Source organism: Glycine max, chromosome 10 (assembly GCF_000004515.6).
Source record: "Glycine max cultivar Williams 82 chromosome 10, Glycine_max_v4.0, whole genome shotgun sequence".
NCBI lineage: Eukaryota > Viridiplantae > Streptophyta > Magnoliopsida > Fabales > Fabaceae > Glycine > Glycine max.
Window position 1 is genome coordinate 34,398,907 of NC_038246.2, and position 20,442 is coordinate 34,419,348.

Sequence of the window (20,442 nt, forward strand, 5' to 3'; positions counted from 1 at the left end):
TTAATCTTCATAAATAAGGGGACAAACACTTTAGGTTCGGTTTTGAGTCTTTGGAGCGGTGTACGTGATATAAGTAGAAGCAAGCTCACCCATATGATACTAGCACCAAATGATGATAATGACAACCATGATGCTTCTGGAAGTTGGAAAAAGACTTCATAGGGTACCTGGAAATTAATTGTGAATGCTCTTACCTTACCTCGATGGCTTTTGTCGCTTATGGTGTTGTGCTCCAATATGATAAAGGTGATTTTCTGAAAGCATTTTCAAGGAGACTTGGGCATTGTACTATTCTAAAGGCTAAGCTTTGGGCCATTCTATTTGGTATGAATATGGCCTGTGATTCGAGTTATAAAGCAATTATTATTGAGACTGATTTTGTTGAAGCTATCGAGCTTGTAGAGGATCCTAGATATCATGAAGACCAATTTGTAGATCTTTCCTCTAAGATTGTGAAGACCAAGGAAAAGTTTACTTCATGTTCCATTGTCCATGTATTGCGCCAGGCAAATACTATGGCATGCTGTTTTGCTAAAAATGATTTAACCATTGATAGTGATGTATGTTTCTATGATAAATTACTTGATTTTACTGTAACTTCCATGAGGATGGATGCAAATCTTGATCCCTCTATTTTGAGTAATATATAATTCTTTCTTGGGCCTTATTGCCCAAGCAATTCAGCGAAAAAAAAAAACAAAACTATCTTATATTAATCTTTTAGGTTTTTGAATTACGAATGCATTTATCCGAGTTTTATAATCAAGTATTTTTAACATTTCACTCTTAATGAATAAGATGACTAATTTATTCATTTTATCTTGTAACATTGTTAATCATAAATAGGATATAAGCAATTTTATGTTGAAATCCTCCTAACTCATTTGAACTAATACGTCGTTCATATCTTGGTAAGTTGCTTGTAGCTTCTTACACCCAAAAATACTTATTCAACACCCCCTTTTAATTACATTCTAGATTACCCATTCCATAATGAAAGGGAAGCGAGGTGCTACATGAGTTTTTTGGGGTGTAGCGAGAAATGTCTTTATTAGCTGTATTATGAATATAACCCTTTATATTTTTAAGATCAAATCAAACTTTAACTCAAACTAGATTTTTTTTTAAGAAACTCAAACTAGACCTAAAAAATAAAATTTACTATATAAAAATAAGACTCAAGCCTTTAATTAAGGGTTAAGTTAGGCTCAAACATTATAAAATCTAACCTTAATTTGTTTCTACCCCTACTGAGGAGTGATGTATACAAAGAAAGTACTATAGTGGTTGATAGACAAGAATAAATAGAAAGAGAGGCTTTTTAGATAAGAACAAGTACAAAGAGTTATATAGGAGGAATAATAAAATGAATGTAATTTGAAAAAAAAAAGAAGGAAGCACAAATAAAAAGAAAAAAAATGCAAATGCCAAATAGCACTTCTCTTGTCTTTATGTTGATAAAACAAACCCTTGAATTTTTTTTAGACCAAATTAGAATTCTAAATCCCTAAATTAGAAAAAAAAACAAAATTTATTACAAATATATAAATGAGACTCAACTTATAATTTAGATTTAATTAATGCTCAAACGTTATAAAACTAACCTTAACCTATTTCTATCCCTATTGAGGAGGGACATAAATAAAGAGGATACAACCGGCCACCGCTCACACCTTCTTGCCATGACTACCATACTAAGATTTTGATTTTTTGTTTACAATTCTACTAAAATTTTGGTTATAATAATCCTTTAAGTTAAGATTTATCAAGAGACACTACTAAAATAAACATTTTCAAGGACAACGGATCAATGACGGTTATACAAAAACCGTCTTAAAAAAAAGGACAGTGACAATTTTGTAAATAATTGTAACTTTTTGAGGACGATTTTCTCAAAACCGTTTTCGAAAATGCATTACTACATTGGTTTTGTCAAGAATCATCTTTGAAAATGAATCTCACTTCTTTAAAAGGCATGTGTCTCTTTCACTCGCGTCTGCTCATATTCTTCAAGGATCGTCTCTCTCACTGGCAAAAACCCTAAGCCCTAATCCCGCAAAGGGTCAGAAGTAGAGGCTCTGCATCCAATCCTTGACCAACCCTTTCTTCTTGGGCTCCAACAATGACCAACTCGAACCAATCCAATCCCCACTCTCTCTCCGCTACAAATGACCCTTTCTGGGGCGGTGTCACTATACAACCCTGATTTAACTAAAGGAGCAACAGAAAGAGGTGCTTGGATACAAATGGCGGCCAACACAAGAAACAATGACATTTCTGCCACCAATGATGGTCCCGTGATGAGACTTATCAACAAGTGCCTCAGTGCCCTCCGCAAGAAGTTGAATCGCATCCTCGCCATGGAAGAGGTCATCACCTAGGGCAAGCCCATGAACAAGGAGCAGGATAGGTTTCATGGTTATTTCGAGGGGTGACATAGTTGATTTTTTTTACTTTCTTGTTACAGACATCAAACAGTGATGTGTTCGAGAAGTCCCATGACGAGTTGGACTTTGAATTCCTAGGTAATGTTGCCGAAAAACCATGGCGGTTTCAGATGAACTTGTAAGACAACGACAACACAAAACATGGTCATGAAGAGCATTATCGTCTGTGGTTCGATCCAACCAAAGAATTTCCCAGATACAACATCCTTTGGATTGCAAAGAATGTCATGTAAGTAATTAAGGATGTGTAAAAAAATTAATATTTATCGATAAAAAATATAATAAAAAAATGAAGGGTTTGTGTATTCATGATAATATTGTTTTATGTTTTTTCCCCATGTGTTTTATGCATTGGTTTCTTTGTTATTGCGCTTGAAATACTTTTTTGTCATGCCTTTGGGATTTAACTTTTAACGTGGCATGCTTGTGATAATTGGATTGGTTTTGTTTGACTTAACATGAGGAAGGAAAGTGTTTAGGATTGTGTGTGGGATGCGTCACTTAGAACCAGAACTTGGTTTTGGTTGTGTGAGCTAGCAAGGATCGAAAGCATATAGTTTCCATTACTAAAAAGGTGGTTTTAGATGGTAGTGCGTGTGGTTTTGGAATTGAATTATTATTTTCCTAGTTTTAGCCAGGTATAATTGGCTCACAACATGACCAACTTGAATTTTGTTTGATATGCTTTTATAATTATTCTTATTTTATTTTCTGTTATCTATATATATGTGGTGATGATGAAGATAAATTGAAAAAATGTACAAGTTGTTTTCCTCATATATTTCTGTGTTTATCCATAGTTTTCCCATTATAATACATGTGATAAGACTCTTTTGCTTTGAGTCATATGTATTCATCACAATCCTTCTTGTTATAATGGGTGTGCCATGATTATTGTAATGTTTCTTGTACTTTTTGCTTTTGGAGTTTTCTTTTATAGAAAATATCGTTCAAGGAAGATCTATAAGCTTTAAATGTTGTCTAAGGTTATTCAAGATAACTCAATAACATGAGTTTCTTTTGAAGTCCTTGCCAGTGCTAGTAAGTACACAATAGGCTTTGCAATAATGTTCTGCTGTCTTGAATCAACAATTGGCTTTAGATTGCTGAACCAAAATCTTTAGATTTAATTGGACAACTAAAATGGTAATGTCTTATTTTATATGTTTTTTCAAGATTCATTTCTCAAGATGCAAAGCTAGGGACACAAGCTACTCCAATATGTAGACAATTTTCAATTGAAGAGTTGAAATAAGTCACAAGAAACTTTGATTTGTCAACTTATATTGGTGAAGGCTCCTTAGGAAAGGTATCCTTCAATCACAAAATAGTCTTTGAAAGATATTGGATAGTTTCTAGTGTTTTAAATATTCTTTATAATTCATCATAAATGGTTTTCTTTTTTGTTTATTTCATTGTTTGAATGCTTTTTGTTACTTGATGTGGATAGCATGCATAACTAGTAAATCTACTCGTAAGAAGGGGTCTTCCCTAAGACTTTTCATAAAACTTTCATACTACTTTAGTTTTATGATAGATTGCAATTTCTGAAGTCCCTCTCAAGAGTGTAATAACTATTTTGGGTCTATAAACCTATGTGAACTATGAAAGGGTCAAGTGATTTTTTTATCCATATTAGTATCAAGTAATACTATACACAAGGCAATTTTGTCAATCATTTTGGGTCTATAAGTGGTCTCTTATGTCTTCTGCTTAATTTCAGTTGTACAAAGGTAAACTAGAGAATGATACCTATGTGGTGATATAACATGTTATATCATGTTTCATAACCTCTAATTTTATTACCAATTTGTGACATAGAATGCTTCAACCAATTAATCTTTCTTTATTTAAACATGCAAAATTTTCACCAGACAAGGCACTGAAGTGGTATGATAGATTAGCAATTTCAATTGGAGTTGCCAAAGTTGTGCACCTTTTACACATTGGAGTTATATCGGGTTGCTTTAGAAACCAATTAAAGACAAACAATATTTTACTTGATGAGCATCACATTCTCAAACCAAGTGACTATGGTATGTCCATGATTGCTGAGGAGATCAAATACCTTGAGGTATATGTAGTTGCTATTCGGTTTAGCTACTTAAACATGGTTTATTATGCTTGATCCTAGAATGACTTCATTGATTTGTATGTGTTGTACAGGTAAAGGGAGAAAATCCAAAATCATGGTATGTATACTAGTGGTAGCTTATTTTCCTTAAGTGTAACAACTTGCAAGTGGATTCTTTAGTAACTTGTTGGGGTCTTAGACTCTTATGTTATAAGATTTAATAGGACTATCATTAATAGGTCAAAATCATACTCTATCACACACACACTACCTTAGTGCCACTACCTATATGCTAACAAGTTTTGGTCAATCACCACTTTTTTTCTTCCACATTTACTCTCCTTTTTTGAGTTTATAAAAATGAAATGCCTAATATGTTATACTTGGAATTATTTTTGTATGGGTGAATACCAACACTGTTTTGTTCTTTCCTTTCACTTATAGAAAAAGAGTAAAATTAGAAGATGATATCTATAATTTCAAGTTGACACTGTATGAGTCTCTTGTTGGACCGATAGTAAGCGAGAAGTGAGAGAAATATTTTATTGATGAAAAGGTAAAACATTTGAAAACTCTTGCCTTGCTTTTTCTTTGGAGGAGTAACAACTCAAATGTGAGATTAACTAACTCTCAAACCAATATAACTCTTTACTTATAACTGGTTAAACCAATTTCAAGTGCATCAACAAGTACCTGCTATAGTGACAGTAATAGCTGATTAACTATTTGACAAACATATTTAACTGATAATATATACTTGCATATAACCAATGAATTTTAATATAGATTGGAAACAAATTCATGATTTAAATTTGAAGTATACATAGGGGATCTCTGATTGTCTATCCTCAATATTTATTGTTTCAATGAAATATTTATTTTATTTTTTTCATCATTCAGTTTTGTTAATCAGACCTAGTCTTATGAACTACAAACATCCTTTGACAGTCAATATGGCAGAATTAAAATAGTGGATCCCGTAGTGTTGACAACTTGCTATCCAGAGTCATTATCAATTGCAATATCCATCACCACCTACCTATTTTCGGACAAACAAATTCACTTCTTCTTTTCAAGAAATTGTTGATGCCTATGAGTAATTTGCGTAGACCTCAACATGTGTATTTCAACAATTGGTGTTCAGAAGTTGTGGAAGTGGGCTCATAGTGAACAAAATCCCAATGGAAAGGTAATGATAATTCTTCTCTTATCCTTACTTTTCTATATGCTTGTTATTAGTTTTCCCCTTTCAATAGAGAATAAAATTATGAAGATTTTATGATTATAGGCAATTGCCAGTGTTGTTCCACAACATTGGCAATCCAACATTGGTCTTTTGATGACTAATGATGTCACGAGTGTCAAGCTTGATGAGGTTGTTCCTTGCATTGCACTCTCAAAGAATGACTCATATGTTATGTTTGCATGTGGTGGAAAGGTTTCGTTATTTTACATGATGACATTCAAGGTACATGACTCTCAAAGAATGACTTATATCTTATGCCTTTTTTAATTATACGTGGATCTACTGCTTTGTATATCCACTTATTGCCAATTGTCTTAACTCTTTATAGTCATCATGTGTGCTTTTTGAATGCTAATATTTTTATGTGCATGATGTATTATAAACATATATATTGATTGTATATCTATCTTATTGAATGCTAAGATTTATAGCGTATTTCAAATTTATTTTTTGTGAAGCAAAAACAACTTGAAATCTATCTTGGATATTGCCAACTTGGTCTAATTTTCTATGTTTTGTTTTGTTTTTGAGACATGGTGGCAATATTATGATTGTGTGTGTATATTCAGATGTTGCTGAATTTTCTTCTGTGTTCTGTTCTCTTGTTTGCAAATTACTATTACTATCATCTAATAATGAAGTGACTTGTGCATTGCCTTTGTGACCTATGACAGTCTACTGGTAACTTTAGTGCTCTTTTCCTAATTGCTACAACTCAAATTCTGTTGTGTCTCAAGTTAGCAGAGGAGCTTGGGGTGATAGTTCCAAACCCAAACTATGCTTATGCAAGTTATTTCACCTTCTATTGATGACTATGAAGAACTATACATGTTTGTTGAGCAATGTAGATTGTTTTTTTTTTCTACAATTTCTCTTGGTTGAATTTTGTACTATCTGTGTTTTTTGGTTCTGCAAAGACACTATCGACATAGCAAGTGTTGTAGTTGCAATGATTGGTTTATCAATACTCCTCCTATTAGGAGTCCTTTGCTGAAATGACTGTTTGAATGAAAAATCAACATGGGATACCTTAGCTTGGTTTTCCATTCTGGTAGGTATGGCAAGCCAGTTGACAAACATTGGTATTGTGAGCTGTGTGAATGTATGAATACATGGTTTTCATGATGCCAAATAATAATCAAACAAGGTTACTTTCAAGATTACTTCAACAAACATTCAAAGGTTAATCATTGCTTCAAGATTAATACAAGGTTGCTTCAACAAACAAGCATTGCTTCAAGATTAATTCAAGATCAAGCTTTTGCCTCAAAACAAAGTGTTTCCAAGAGATCAAGACTTTGGTAATTGATTACCAGACAGTGTAATCGATTACCAGAAGACAATTTTGAAAAACAGCTTTTAACAAGGGTTTTAAATTTGAATTTTGAATCATGTAATCGATTACCAGATGTTTGTAATCGATTACTAGCAATGACACTTCATAAAATACTTTGAAAAGTCATGACCCTTCAAAATATAACTGTGTAATTGATTACCAGAAACCTATAATCGATTACCAGTGAAAAATTTCAGAAAAAGTTTTTTGAAAAGATACATCTCTTCAAATCATTTTGAAAAGACACAATGGGCCTATATATAGGTGTGTTTGACTTTAAAAAGTAAAAGAGAGATTCTAAGAGAACTTAATTGTCAAATTCTCTCAACAACTCTTGGACAAACACTTGCAAATCTATTGAGAATTCATTCAGGAACTTCAAATTGTATTATCATCTCTAAAAGAAAGAAATTCCTCTAGGAACTTCAATCTGTATCATCCACTTTAAAGGAGAGAAATCTTTCTGTTCATCTCAGAAAGTCAGTTGTAATCAAGAGACTGATTGTCTCTTGGATTGTGAGAATTGTAATCAAGAGAGGGGTTGTCTCTTGGAGAATCTTTGAACACAAGGGTGAGGGATCCCAAGGTGTGTTCACAGTCTGTAAAGGATTTATAGAGATAGTGGAAAATCTCAAGTGAGTTTCTTGAGGACTGGACGTAGGCACGAGAAGTGGCCGAACCAGTATAAATCGAGTTTGCATTTCTCTCTTCCCTTATCTCATTTATGTTATTGCAATCAATTTTGCCTTGCATGTTTAAATAACATTATTAAATTGATTGTTGCTTCTTCTTCTGCATTCTGAGCCTATCATTTAGAAGGGAGTTAAAAGTTTGTTAGTGGGAAATTTTGTAAGACTTAATTCACCCCCTCTCGTAAGTTATCGAGACCACTTGTCCAACAAGCTAGATATCTAATTGTGTGGCCAACAACCTTTAGTCATTCTCTTTGAGCTGGTCGACCTCACTAGCTATTCTTCAAGCAACTTATTTCTTCATCCACTGCCTTTTTGCAAGTTAGACTGGACACATAGGGGATTTATATATACTCTGCATTTCTTGCCATGCATAGGGCAGTTGGTGTTCCTGGTATTTTGGTAACCCTTGCTTTGGGTTATAATACAAATCTTTTTGGTGCAATAACACAGTATATTAGTGGCCACTATTGAATTGGCAAAGGTCAAAGAACTCCTTATCAATTATGATATTTTTAGTTTCCTTTATTTTTAGTTGTTACAACTAACCAACTTTATTTTATTTTAATTTAAATTTTTTCTCTTTGATTTTCTTTCTAGTCCAAGCTATATTTAATATTCTTTTGTTAATATATTTGAGGTTCTTTCTTCTGGAAATGAAAATTTGGTCTTCCATATTCTGACCTTCTTTTTGTATTTTGTCTCTTAATATTTCTTTTTCTAGTGACATACAACAATTTTTGTTTTTCATAATCTGATAATTCATTATTTTAATTTTTTTAAAAGACATTTTAAGATATTTTTAGAAAAAAACTGTTTTAGGATCCTCATTTTTTTAAAAGACACTCTAAGATTTTTTTAGAAAATAACCATCTTAGAACCCTCAAATTTTTTAAAAGACATTCTTCGACAATTCCTTAAAAAATTGTCTTAAAATTTTTAATTTTTTAAAAGACATTTTAAGACAATTTTTCCACCGGTTTGAGAATTCGTGTGAACAATCCTTAAAGAGACCTTACAAATTATGGTAAAATATCATTTTTCCAACTGTGAGATAATGATATGGTTGATTCTCTCGTTAGAACAATTCTAACTTATCCTTATCACCATTTGTTTCAACAAGTTCTCTCTTGTATTCAACATTTGATTATAAATGAAAGAAGTTTGTTTATGTAAAAAAAATAAAAATATCAAAGCACATACATAAACTGAGGAAGGTATACGCCCTCTGAGGTACGAACCATGAGTTTTGGAAGTCGAAAATTGACTTCGTTTACTAGGATGATTACGCATTAAAATTGTCATCTTCCATTGACTGACTTTGCTTCGAAAATAGCCTCCATACCCGACCCCACCCGACCCGACACAAATCTTTGGTTTTTCCATCGCCTCACTCATCATGTCAATGCCTGCAGCAGTTCAAACCTATCTTTCTTCTGTCGTGCTACGTTTGATTCCAAAACTACCCTTCTTTTGCTCTTCTAAGTCTTCACCTTCTCGATCTCTTCTGCACCCAAATTCCACGCCCCTTCTTTTCTTTTCCCCACTCCATTTTTGATCAATTGTTACTCACACGGGTCTTGCTCCTTTTGCTCCCACAACTTCGGTTTCTGTGCCTGATTCTACTTCCACGGGCTGGTGGAAGTGCAAAGTTTTGTTTTTTAGCTCCAATCAGAAGTGGGTTTTTGCTGTGGCTTCTTCAATCTCAACATCAAAGCCACCATCATAGGTTGTTGGTACCCAAAACTCTTTTTTCTTTCTTTCTTTCTTTTTCCTTCTTCTCTCTGTTGTATCAATTTTGACTTTTAGTTCATGCCTTGTTGTCAATATGCTTGTGTGGTTTGTGTTTGATGTAATTTGTGAATGAATTTTTAGAATCTCTTTGATTCTTTGTGTGCTATCACGGTATGGTTAGTTCCACTATTATGGCTGTTTCCAAGAAACCCCGCCTTAGGCTTAGAGATGTGGCTCTGTGCCGTCTGTTATCTGTGGTGTTTGTTACTTTATGTGGGGTTTTGCTTATGATATTTCTCCTTGCATCAAATTCAACACCAAGTGGGACTCATGATATCATAGACAATATTGATGCATACCATCATGACTTGAAGTTTGAAAAGTTGCATGATCTCCCCCATCAGAATGACTTGTCACTTAGATTGGAAAGGCTAAATGGGTTGCCACCAAGAAACTTGGATTTGTATCCCACACTCGCGAGGGATCATATCGTTGTTGTTTTGTATGTTCACAACCGGCCTCAGTATCTTAAAGTGGTTGTTGAGAGCCTTTCGCGGGTGGTGGGGATTAGTGAGACCTTATTAATTGTTAGTCATGATGGGTACTTTGAGGAGATGAACAAGATAATTGATGGTATCAAGTTTTGCCAAGTTAAACAGATCTATGCTACCTATTCGCCCCATCTGTTTTCTGATAGTTTTCCTGGTGTCTCGGCTAATGACTGCAAGGAGAAAGATGATGCCGGAGAAAAACTTTGTGAGGGGAATCCTGATCAGTATGGAAACCACCGCTCGCCAAAGATTGTATCGCTGAAGCATCACTGGTGGTGGATGATGAACACAATATGGAATGGGTTGAGAGAGACAAGGGATCATTCTGGTCATATTCTTTTCATTGAAGAAGACCACTTCATATTTCCCAATGCGTATCACAATCTACAGGTTCTAACTTCACTGAAGCCTGAAAAGTGTCCTGATTGTTATGCTGCTAATTTAGCACCTTCTGATGTGAACTCGAGAGGCGAAGGGTGGGCAACTTTGATTGCAGAGAGAATGGGGAATGTCGGTTACTCTTTCAATCGAACTGTTTGGAAGAAAATACACAATAAGGCTAGAGAGTTTTGTTTCTTTGATGACTATAATTGGGACATCACAATGTGGGCAACTGTTTATCCTTCATTTGGTAGTCCTGTTTACACATTACGCGGTCCTAGGACCAGTGCTGTTCATTTTGGGAGATGTGGTTTGCATCAGGGTCAGGGGGAGAATAAGGCTTGCATTGATAATGGCATGGTGAACATTAATGTAGAAGAGCCTGACACAGTTTCTAACATTGAATTAAACTGGGAAGTTCACACCTTTAAGAATCAGCCTGGTTATAAAGCAGGGTTTAAAGGTTGGGGAGGTTGGGGGGATAATAGAGATCGTCACTTATGCTTGAGTTTTGCTAAAATGTACCACTCCATAGGCACAGCATCTCCATTATAAGAGTTAGAATTTCTTGCTGCTGCATCTCTGTCTTCTTCTCTCACTTTATTTATTTATTTATTTTTTTTGGTCTGTTATATCACGTTAGAAGATTAGGTTTTTCAACACACGAATTGATATTAGACATTCACCGAGGGTGTTAGGGTTCGTGATTACTTTGATAACCATCACTGAATCTTATGTACTAGATGTAAAACATTGAATGGATATTCATTAATATTGGTTCTTCCTCATATGAAGGAAACCTTTGTATTATGTGAACTGCTCTCTCTCTCTCTCTCTCTCTCTCTCTCCCCATGTGTTAATTTATAATACTTAGGTTTGCATTAGGGAAACTACATGTTTTTGTAGCCTTCGGGACTTCTAATTTTCTATATTTGGGTTTTACCATGTTTCAGTCACTGCATGAGAAGGCTCTATTGGTCATGCTATTGGAGAGTAACATTTTTTTATTCTTCATTGTATCCTCTTTGTGACTTTGCTGTAAGCTCAAGGATTTTTTAACCAAAAGATATAGGTTATATAACTATTTATATTTGAACACAAGAAATAACTTATGGATTCATTAGTTAATGTCGTTGATTTTCAGCATGTTCGTCACTCGTCAAATGTTAAAATATCACTTAAATGCTTCAAATTTTTCAGTTAACTGAAACACCGAAACAATTCAGCATGCATACTAAATTAAATGGGCAAGGATGGGTAAGCACAAAGGTAACTTTATAAATAGCAAAGGTTTTGTTTAACATTGCCTCAACGTGTTAATTAAGAAATCACAAGTAAAAGGTTTTTATTAAAAATTATTTCTTTCGTCCTTAATTATAAAATCCTTTCATCTAGTTCAAACCTCTTAAGCAAAAAGTAATTAGTTTAGTTAATCATATTAAATATGTTAATTATTTGTAATATCATTTCAAAATTATTTTTTTCTTATATCCTTTCATTTAATTCTTAGTTGTTTATCTTTAATCTTTTGTAATTCATTTTCTTAATATATTGTTTGAGTTAAAATATAATTAATATCTTAATATATCATCTATTTAAAAATATATAATTAAATTAAAAGAACAAAAATAGCATAGAGGATTACCGGTAAGTATTCCTGAACCCGATCAAACCAATGAGGATGTGCATTAAATTTTTAAACTGGCCTCTTTTATATATAACCCATACTCTCGTTCCATCTTTTGTGAGCATGGGGACGGTGAAAGCCAATCTCGTCCCTGATTTACCTCATTGCCATCTTTAAGACCAAGCACGTGTTTTCAGTGATCTGAATTTTTTTCAGACTAATGTTACCCAAGCTTTTTATGCAATAGTAAATGTGTTTTCAAACTGAAGTACAATGTGATAAGTTTTGCAATTAAATTGGGCGGTGACTCAATAATCTCTTGTATTTATTTCCTTTGTACTTATAAATTATAAGACTTTTTTAGTTAACTCACATTGAAAAATAATTAGTTTAGTTAAGTCAATTATTTGTATTATTATTTTAAAATTATCCTTTTCACATGTTTCTATTCACTTAATTTTTCTTCATTAATGTTTATAAAGAGAATAATTAAGTAAGAGTATCTAGAGAAAATAATAATTAATACATTTAAAAATTAGAAAAATAATCTTATAAAAAAGGACAAATAAATTTTTAAAAGTGATATTATAATTAGCAACAAAGGAAAAGGGAGTAGAAGCCTAGAGTTGCTGTTCTGTTTTTCTGTAAGCTAATTTATGTATCAGAATATAAGATTCTGCTGCTGTATGAATAAAAACATTTTACGTTTCTGATTTCTTAAGAGCCCTTACCAACAGGCCCTTTAAGAGCCCTTACCAACAGCACTGTAGAACACTAATGTTTGATCTTTCCTAATTCTTAATATGTCTTGAATCCATGCACCTTCTCTCCCGTACACTTGCAGAACTCATTTATTTCTTTTTAGGAAATACTGACAGTTTATTTAAAGATCGAGAGGAATCATAGTGAATAAAGTGTGTTAGGAAGCAAAATGGGTAGGCACAGAAAAAGTTCCAGAGGTAGCTATGCGTAACATTATGATTAAAGGTTTGCAAGAACTTGTTTTGTCATTGGGTATGTTAAGTGGTGCATTAGCAAATTCCACCAAATATTAAAGCAAGACTCAGATTATTTGTGAATAAGAAAAATCTAAAGCTGGCAACATTTTGACAATCATGAATTAAACAGCACCACCCTATTTGCATGAAAACGAAAAATTCTACAAGTAGCATTACTACCCTTTTACACAGGTGAACAAATTACTTATGAAGCAAAATAAACATGAAATCCTACAAGTGCATAAAACAGCAAAACATAAGGTACAAAGACTACAAAATAATGTGTCACCCAGCAACAGGGTTTCCAGTAAATCTTTCCTTGAAATTTGCTAAATGTATTGCCCAAGATGCATTCATCCTTTGCCTTGACTTATCAATGTATTGAAAGTATGCACACCTCCAACTTCTCTTCATCAATAAGCTTCCAATCACAGCCCAAAAGCCAATAGCAAATCCAAGTGCTACGACAAAGTAAAACCACAATTTCTCTATTTTATCGTCTTTGCCATCTTCATCTTCATTGCCATGTTTGGAATCATTAGCAGAACACTCATTTGGTAGAGGAGGTCCACAGAGAAATGGGTTGCCAATATAAATAAAAGGATCATCAAGGGTTGACAATTGAGTTCCTTTTGGAATTGGTCCTGAAAGGTTGTTGTAGGACAAATTCAAGTGGCTTAACGAAGTTAAACTTGATATGCTATCTGGAATTGCGCCTGAAAGTTGGTCATGAGAGAGATCAAGAGATTCTAGTGATTTCATGTCTCCTACCCTTTTAGGGATATGTCCTGACAGATGATTGTATGATACATTTAGGCCTTGCAATGCTGAAAGCAATGTTATTTCTTCAGGAATAGATCCACTCAAATTGTTATTTGACAAGTCCATGTTGACTAACAGTCTTAGATTTCTGGTATATTCAAGTTCTGTTCCTTTCATGATCTGTCTGACTTCTTGTTCATACCATTCAGAATATGTAGTCCCATTACTTGGTTGGATGACAGAATTCTTTCCTAAAATCATTCCTGTGAGATTTCCAATGCAGTCAGGGATTGAGCCCATCAAGTCGTTGTTTGAAAGGTCCAAGATTTGCAGTGCAGAAAGTTGGCATAGTTGTGAAGGAATTTTTCCACTGAACTTGTTTTGTCTTAGCCTAAGAATCTGCATGGAGGACGAAATGTTCCCTATCCATGAAGGTATAATCCCAGACAAATGGTTCTCTCCTAGATCCAAAATTAAAAGATGCTTTAAATTTCTCAAAGATGATGGAAACCCCCCATGAATACTATTATTGTTCAAATGAAACCATTCCAACGTGGAAAGATTACCAAAAGAACTTGGAATAACACCTGATAAATTGTTGGATGACAAATTTATCTCATTAAGTCCTTGACTATCTCTCCAGCAATCTGGAATTTCACCAGATAACATGTTGCCGGATAGGTCAAGGTTGTACAAGTTTATTTTGCACAATGAGTTAGGAATGGAACCACTTATAAGATTGTTTCCCAGAAGCAAGGAAGTAACATTGGGCAACCTATCACCAATATCTTGGGGAAGTGATCCAGTGATATGGTTATTGGTGAGGTTCAAGTAAACAAGTTGCTTAGGCCATGTTATGTCAGAAATCAAGCTCTCTAAATGATTTAGGGAGATGTCTAAGTTCTGCAGGTTTAGAAGCTGACCAAGACTATTAGGAATGTTTCCATGTAAATTATTTTTATCAAGATAAAGGGTGTTCAATTTTTTTAGTTGACCAATAGTCTGAGGAATCAAACCATTTATAGAGTTTTCTGAAAGATCCAGAAGTTCTAGGTTTACAAGCTGCACCAACCATGCTGGGAAACGATCAAGTTCATTGTTAGTCAAATCCAATTGTTGTAAATCATACCTAATGCATCCGGGTTGTATATTCCCCCCAAGTGCATCTCCTTGAATCTTGTTTCTTGACATAATCAATGATTGAAGATGACAACAGTTTCCCAGAATAGATGCTAGAGATCCCTCAATATGACTTATGTTATTTCCGGAAAGACCAAGGTATCGAAGACCCTTTAACCCGCCTAACCATGATGGAACAGAGTCAAAATTGTTTTCTGCAAGTTCAAGTTCAGTCAAGGAGCTAATATTTTGAAAAGCAGAAGGAAATGAGCCATGAAAAGCATTACTTGCAAGAAATAGAGAGACAAGTTTGCTACAGCTACTCAACCAGAATGGAGTGGAATTTAAGTTGTTATGAGAAAGGTCAATCTTTGTAATGAAAGTCATGTTATGAAAAACATCAAGAATTTGAGCTTCAAGCCCATTTTCTGCGAGATTGAGTACTTGCACTCTGGAAACGTTTGTGTCTCTAACAAGTTGATGAGCATGCAGCTCGTTTAAACTGCAACTCACCAGCTCTATGTTTGACAAAGAAGGAAGCATGCTGAGTACCTTAAGCAAGTTTTGTGCCTTACCAAGATACACATAACTCATGTAAAGGTATTGGAGTGATGAAAGTTGAGAAATCCAATCAGAGCCATCAGCATAGAGATGATAATTGAAGCTAAGATCAAGAAAGTTCAATTTTGTGAGGTTTCCAAAAATGTGTGGGATCCTCCCAGAAAATTGAGAGTCAGAGAGAGAAAGGACTTGCAGATGCTCCAAAGATTGGATGAACATTGGTATGGAGCTATTATGAAAGTTGTTTCCACTCAAGTCTAAAAAAGTGAGATATTTAAGCTGCAGTATAGAAGGATGAACATGTTGAGCTTCAAGCTCATTTTTGTATAAGGAACAGTTTGGTTGAAAGTATCCTTGGTCCCTTAGTGGATAGCAAGGATTCCTAAGATCAAGCTTGACAACATGTCCTGTAACATTGTTGCAAGCTACACCTTTCCATTGGCAACAGTCACTTCCTTCCCAAGAGGAAAGCCTTGAAGATGGATCTTTGAAGCTTTCTTTGATATTGACAAGTGCTTGCCTCTCTTCTTCATTGCAGCCAAGAGAGGAGTAGCAACTGGAAGTGGAAGATAACAATGAAAATGCAATTAGAAGGATAACAAAGCTTAAGTAGGTTGAGCTTTGCATGTCTGCTGCTGGTGTATCTAAATCAAAAAGTTTGCTGCCTATGATGATTATTGGAATATGATGATATGGCCTTTCTGAGCTACAAAGGACCAGTAAAGTGGGAGATATATAGGCATCACTAGTTTTTCAATAATTCTTTTTTAGTGAAAAGTTTTATCCTTTCACTCATAACATTTTTTACTCTTTTTCTTTTATTTTTTTTCTTATTCTCTCTTCTTTCTCCAACACCTAACAAATTAAGTGAACAACAACATTTTTTTCTTGTTTAAATTGCAATTTTTTAATCAAGTAATACAATATCGGTTATTATTATGCTAAAGTTAATGTTAAATTATTCGAATATTATTTAAGTTGAATTCTTGAAAAAATTACTTCTTGATTAAGTTTTACTTGCCTCTTAGTCAAACTTAGTCATAATTCTTTTTCCTTTTCTTTTTCCACATTATTATTTGTTACATTTATCAACTTTTTTTTCCTTTCATATCTCCCTTTACCTTTTAAAGATGTGTATTCACTAATAGTCAGACAAATATTTATAATTTATAATAATATATAAAAGCCTAAGTGTGTGATGTGATGCTTCTCAGTGTCCAATAAGCTCAAACTTCATTCTCATATAACCAACTAAACTTTTGGGAGGAGTTGTCTTCACAAAAATCATTCCCTCCCATCAATCTCTTCCATATGCCTTTTAAATAATATTAACATAAATGCTAACTAGGAGTTACAAGTTTACTTTATATAGGTGCATTTATGCAGCATATTAATTTTGATTAATTAAGGAGTTTAAATAATTAAGAATCATACTCTTCTGTCTCTGCCCTTTATTTCATTGAAACTATTTTTTTGATAGAATTTCATTGAAAATATTCTAAAATAACATTAGTGAAATATCTCCAACCTATTTTATAAGAAGAAATGCAAAACTAACAAAACAAATATTTCTCTAATTTGAAGGGAAATAAAATAATTAAACCCTTTCAAACATACATTGTAATGATGATACTCGAAAGAAAGATAAATAAAAAAATGATGTCTTGCAAAATTTAATTATATGAAAGGATGATATTTTTATAGATTTAAATTGAAATAAATTATTTTCTTTGATTCAATAAACATGTATTTCAATTTTTAATCATCAACCACTAAACTTTCATCATGAAAATTGCCTCATTGAGTATAATATACTTCCGAATCTTAATTTATGACTTCTAACTACATTGTAAATTATAATATACAGTATTCTATTATTCTCATATACAATATACTAGAATAATAGAATGTTACTTTTATTCTGTAAAAAAATTAAAACTTTTGCTTTTATTCTTTTTTTATCAGTAAGAAAAAGAAAGGACAACTACAAGCGAAGAAAAGCAAACATAAATGACCCATATTTTCTCTAATCAAACCACCAAATGCTGAGTTACCTAGATTACCTCTAGAGCTAGCTTCCAACAATGATGGCTGCCATTAACTTGGTCTGGTTAATTATGAACCAGATTGGAAGCACTTCATCATGAAAAATAATTAACAGTCCAAGGTTTTAAATATCGGTCTGCAACCGATTTGGACAGCAACATTAAGACTTTTTTACTTTTTTAACTGTTCACGATCGCAGTTGAAATCATATTGATTACATTTATCTGTAATTTGTCACGGTATCATCAAACGCAACAAAATCATAAACGCGATCGTGGCCAATATTTAAAACTTGTTAACAGCATTTCGAGATCTCCACATAAACCAATAGCAGAAAAAAAGGACTCGAGTGTCTAGGGAGGTCAGATTGAGATCAACCAAAGTTATCAAAATGAAGAATTTATGTAAACGAGTTACATAAACTGAATTCGTAAAATCGTAACAGTTCACTTCATATAAAAATAATTATAAAATATTTATAAATAATATATTAATTAAATATTTTAACAATATAATAAAGTAAAATTGTAAATTATAAATTTCACAATACTTAAATAATCAAGTTTAAAAATAGTGCTTGATGTTATTAGAGAATAAATGTTTGATGTTATTAAAGGTGAATTTTTTTATTCTGGAATAATACACTAAATTAAGGTATGTTGAACACTTAACTACAAAAAATAATTTAAATAATTTACATTTTGATATAATTTTTTTAACCTACTGACTCGTTAACTCTGGGTAAACTCGAGAGGAGTTTACTTAGAATTTATATAGTCTACTAAAAAGAGAATTTACATACAAGTTAACTCATAAAGGGTAAGTAGATTCAAACGCGTAAGAATTAATGAGTTAACTCGAGAATTTGATAATCATAATTGACATCGCAACCATTTAGTCACTAAGATTATGGATATATCATTGAGAATTATTTTTTTCCTTAAATTTAAAAAGTAACTTAATGATGTGTTGATGATTTGTTGTTTATAATGTTAGAAAATATGATAAAAGAAAATAATATAATATTACTATTATTCTTATTGTATATATGATTGAGATTTTTATTAATTTCCTTAAAAGGTAATACTCAAATTTGTTGTTGAAATTAGAGACATTGATAAATTGATTTTTAAAAGATGAAAATATAAATTTAATCTATAAATATGTAAAATAAAAATACAATAAATTAGTCACGTAGACAATTTAATTACAAATATTAGTCCCTCAAACTGATCCTAAAAATATAACTTATTGTCAAATTAATCATTAAATATTACAATTTATGACAAAATGATCTCACAAGTTTAATAACATAATTCATTTATCACACTTTGGTATATTCATATACTATTTGTATTTTTTTTTTCATTTTTTAAGAATCACATCACACTTTTAAAAAAATTTAATTATTTACCCTTCCTTAAATTTCAAAGTAACTTATTACTAAATATTTTAATGATTTGTTTTTTATAATGTTAGAACACATATTGCCTAATTAGTGTGAACTATTAAGTATATCTAACTTAATTGATTGAGTAAAGGTTCTTATTATCTTATTTAATTTCTTGCATAAAAAAATTAGTTTGAACTTAATAAGTTTTATAAGAGATTGATATATTTTTCATGATAGAAATATTTTCTATATATTAATTATTTCATACTTTTAATAGGTAGGTTTAGATAGAGTGGGGAGAAAAGAGTTGAAAGTACAAAGTTCAAGTAAAATTATTATAAAATTAAATGTCTAAATAATATTGCACATTCTAATTATCACTAAATTCTATTTAACTAAACGATAAAATTCTAAATAAATATCACTAAATTATTTTTTATTTAAAAAATTGAGATGGTTTTTAGCGGTTTTCTAATACCGACGCCCATAGATAGATATCACAGTAAAGAATCACCACCAATTCTACGTCAGCTATTAGCGACACATCTTCTAACTGTTATTGTGATATCTAGCTATGCTGATTCTTTATTTTTATTTTTTAAAACTTTTTATAATTATTGGCATCTTATTGGGTGCTCTACTTCTAGAGCAAATTTGACAAAATCAATTAGATCAAATTATGGGTACTCTGTCATGAGTCTCAAATTAAATTCAATAACAAGTTGAATATACTACTTAGACTATGAAATGCATGCCCTTAAAGAATTAATGTTTTAGGACTCTCTTTTGTACTTTTTTTATGGACCCCTGTTGTACTTAAGTTATAATAATTAATAGTTGTTTTTTTTTAGTCTTGTTGATTAAGAATTGGATGTAACTTTTGATTTGACAATATTAAATAATGCAGAAATTTTCCTTTCTCAAATGAAATATCGCCACCATTTTTACGTAATAGGAACCAACCTCAAGCCTGTTAATTACATTGTTTATTCATCACCACAGAAGACTTCACTTTTATTTTTAACTTTTTATAATCATTAACAACTTATTGGTGATCAGTTTCTAGAGAAAAATAAAAAAATGACAAAAACCAAATGAAAGTTTGAATATTGGCAATTAAATATCCGTCATAAATATAAAATTTTCTTGATCTGTTCCGGATTCTAATGTTATTTATATACATTAATGTTTTGAAAATCGGACTCGCAGGTTCCATTGGGAAGGAATCATATGTCTGATCTAATATTTTCTGAAAATCAGTATATCCTTGAACCGGTTCAAAAATGTTGAATCGGTCGGAAACCAGTAAAAATTAGTAAATTTGGTGGGTTAATCGATTTAAACAGTTTTAATTAAAATTGTTTTTTTTATAATTTTTTTTTCAAAGTAACGTTGTTTTAATTTTAAAAAAGAAAAAAAATATTATAACTCATGAGAATTTTAAGTGAAGTTTATTTATTCATTTATTTATTATT

The 20,442-nt window shown here is 32.3% G+C and overlaps 4 protein-coding genes and 1 long non-coding RNA gene across 5 annotated transcripts; 4 read left to right on the top strand and 1 right to left on the bottom strand.

Annotated features, from left to right (window-relative positions):
- Nucleotides 1-203: 203 nt before the first annotated feature.
- LOC106794842 (uncharacterized) lies at nt 204-650 on the top strand. Its single transcript, XM_014762735.1, has one exon. It carries the CDS (start codon nt 204-206, stop codon nt 648-650), a length of 447 nt encoding a protein of 148 aa, XP_014618221.1.
- A 1,518-nt stretch (nt 651-2,168) lies between these two features.
- LOC112998189 (wall-associated receptor kinase-like 5) lies at nt 2,169-4,652 on the top strand. The gene is made up of 4 exons (XM_026124242.1): nt 2,169-2,369; nt 2,468-2,525; nt 4,322-4,521; nt 4,614-4,652. The coding sequence occupies exons 1-4, from the start codon at nt 2,169-2,171 to the stop codon at nt 4,650-4,652; spliced, it is 498 nt and encodes a 165-aa protein (XP_025980027.1).
- A 4,377-nt stretch (nt 4,653-9,029) lies between these two features.
- LOC121172933 (uncharacterized) lies at nt 9,030-11,545 on the top strand. The gene is made up of 2 exons (XR_005886839.1): nt 9,030-9,524; nt 11,415-11,545. It is a non-coding gene; the product is annotated as an uncharacterized lncRNA (long non-coding RNA).
- LOC100819421 (alpha-1,6-mannosyl-glycoprotein 2-beta-N-acetylglucosaminyltransferase) lies at nt 9,518-11,271 on the top strand. Its single transcript, XM_014763130.3, has one exon. The coding sequence runs from the start codon at nt 9,703-9,705 to the stop codon at nt 11,014-11,016; it is 1,314 nt and encodes a 437-aa protein (XP_014618616.1). The 5' UTR covers nt 9,518-9,702; the 3' UTR covers nt 11,017-11,271.
- Nucleotides 11,546-13,306: 1,761 nt separating the features above from the next.
- On the bottom strand, nt 13,307-16,241 carry LOC102662623 (receptor-like protein EIX2). The gene has a single exon (XM_006590049.4). It carries the CDS (start codon nt 16,153-16,155, stop codon nt 13,372-13,374), a length of 2,784 nt encoding a protein of 927 aa, XP_006590112.1. The 5' UTR covers nt 16,156-16,241; the 3' UTR covers nt 13,307-13,371.
- Between the last annotated feature and the right edge of the window lie 4,201 nt (nt 16,242-20,442).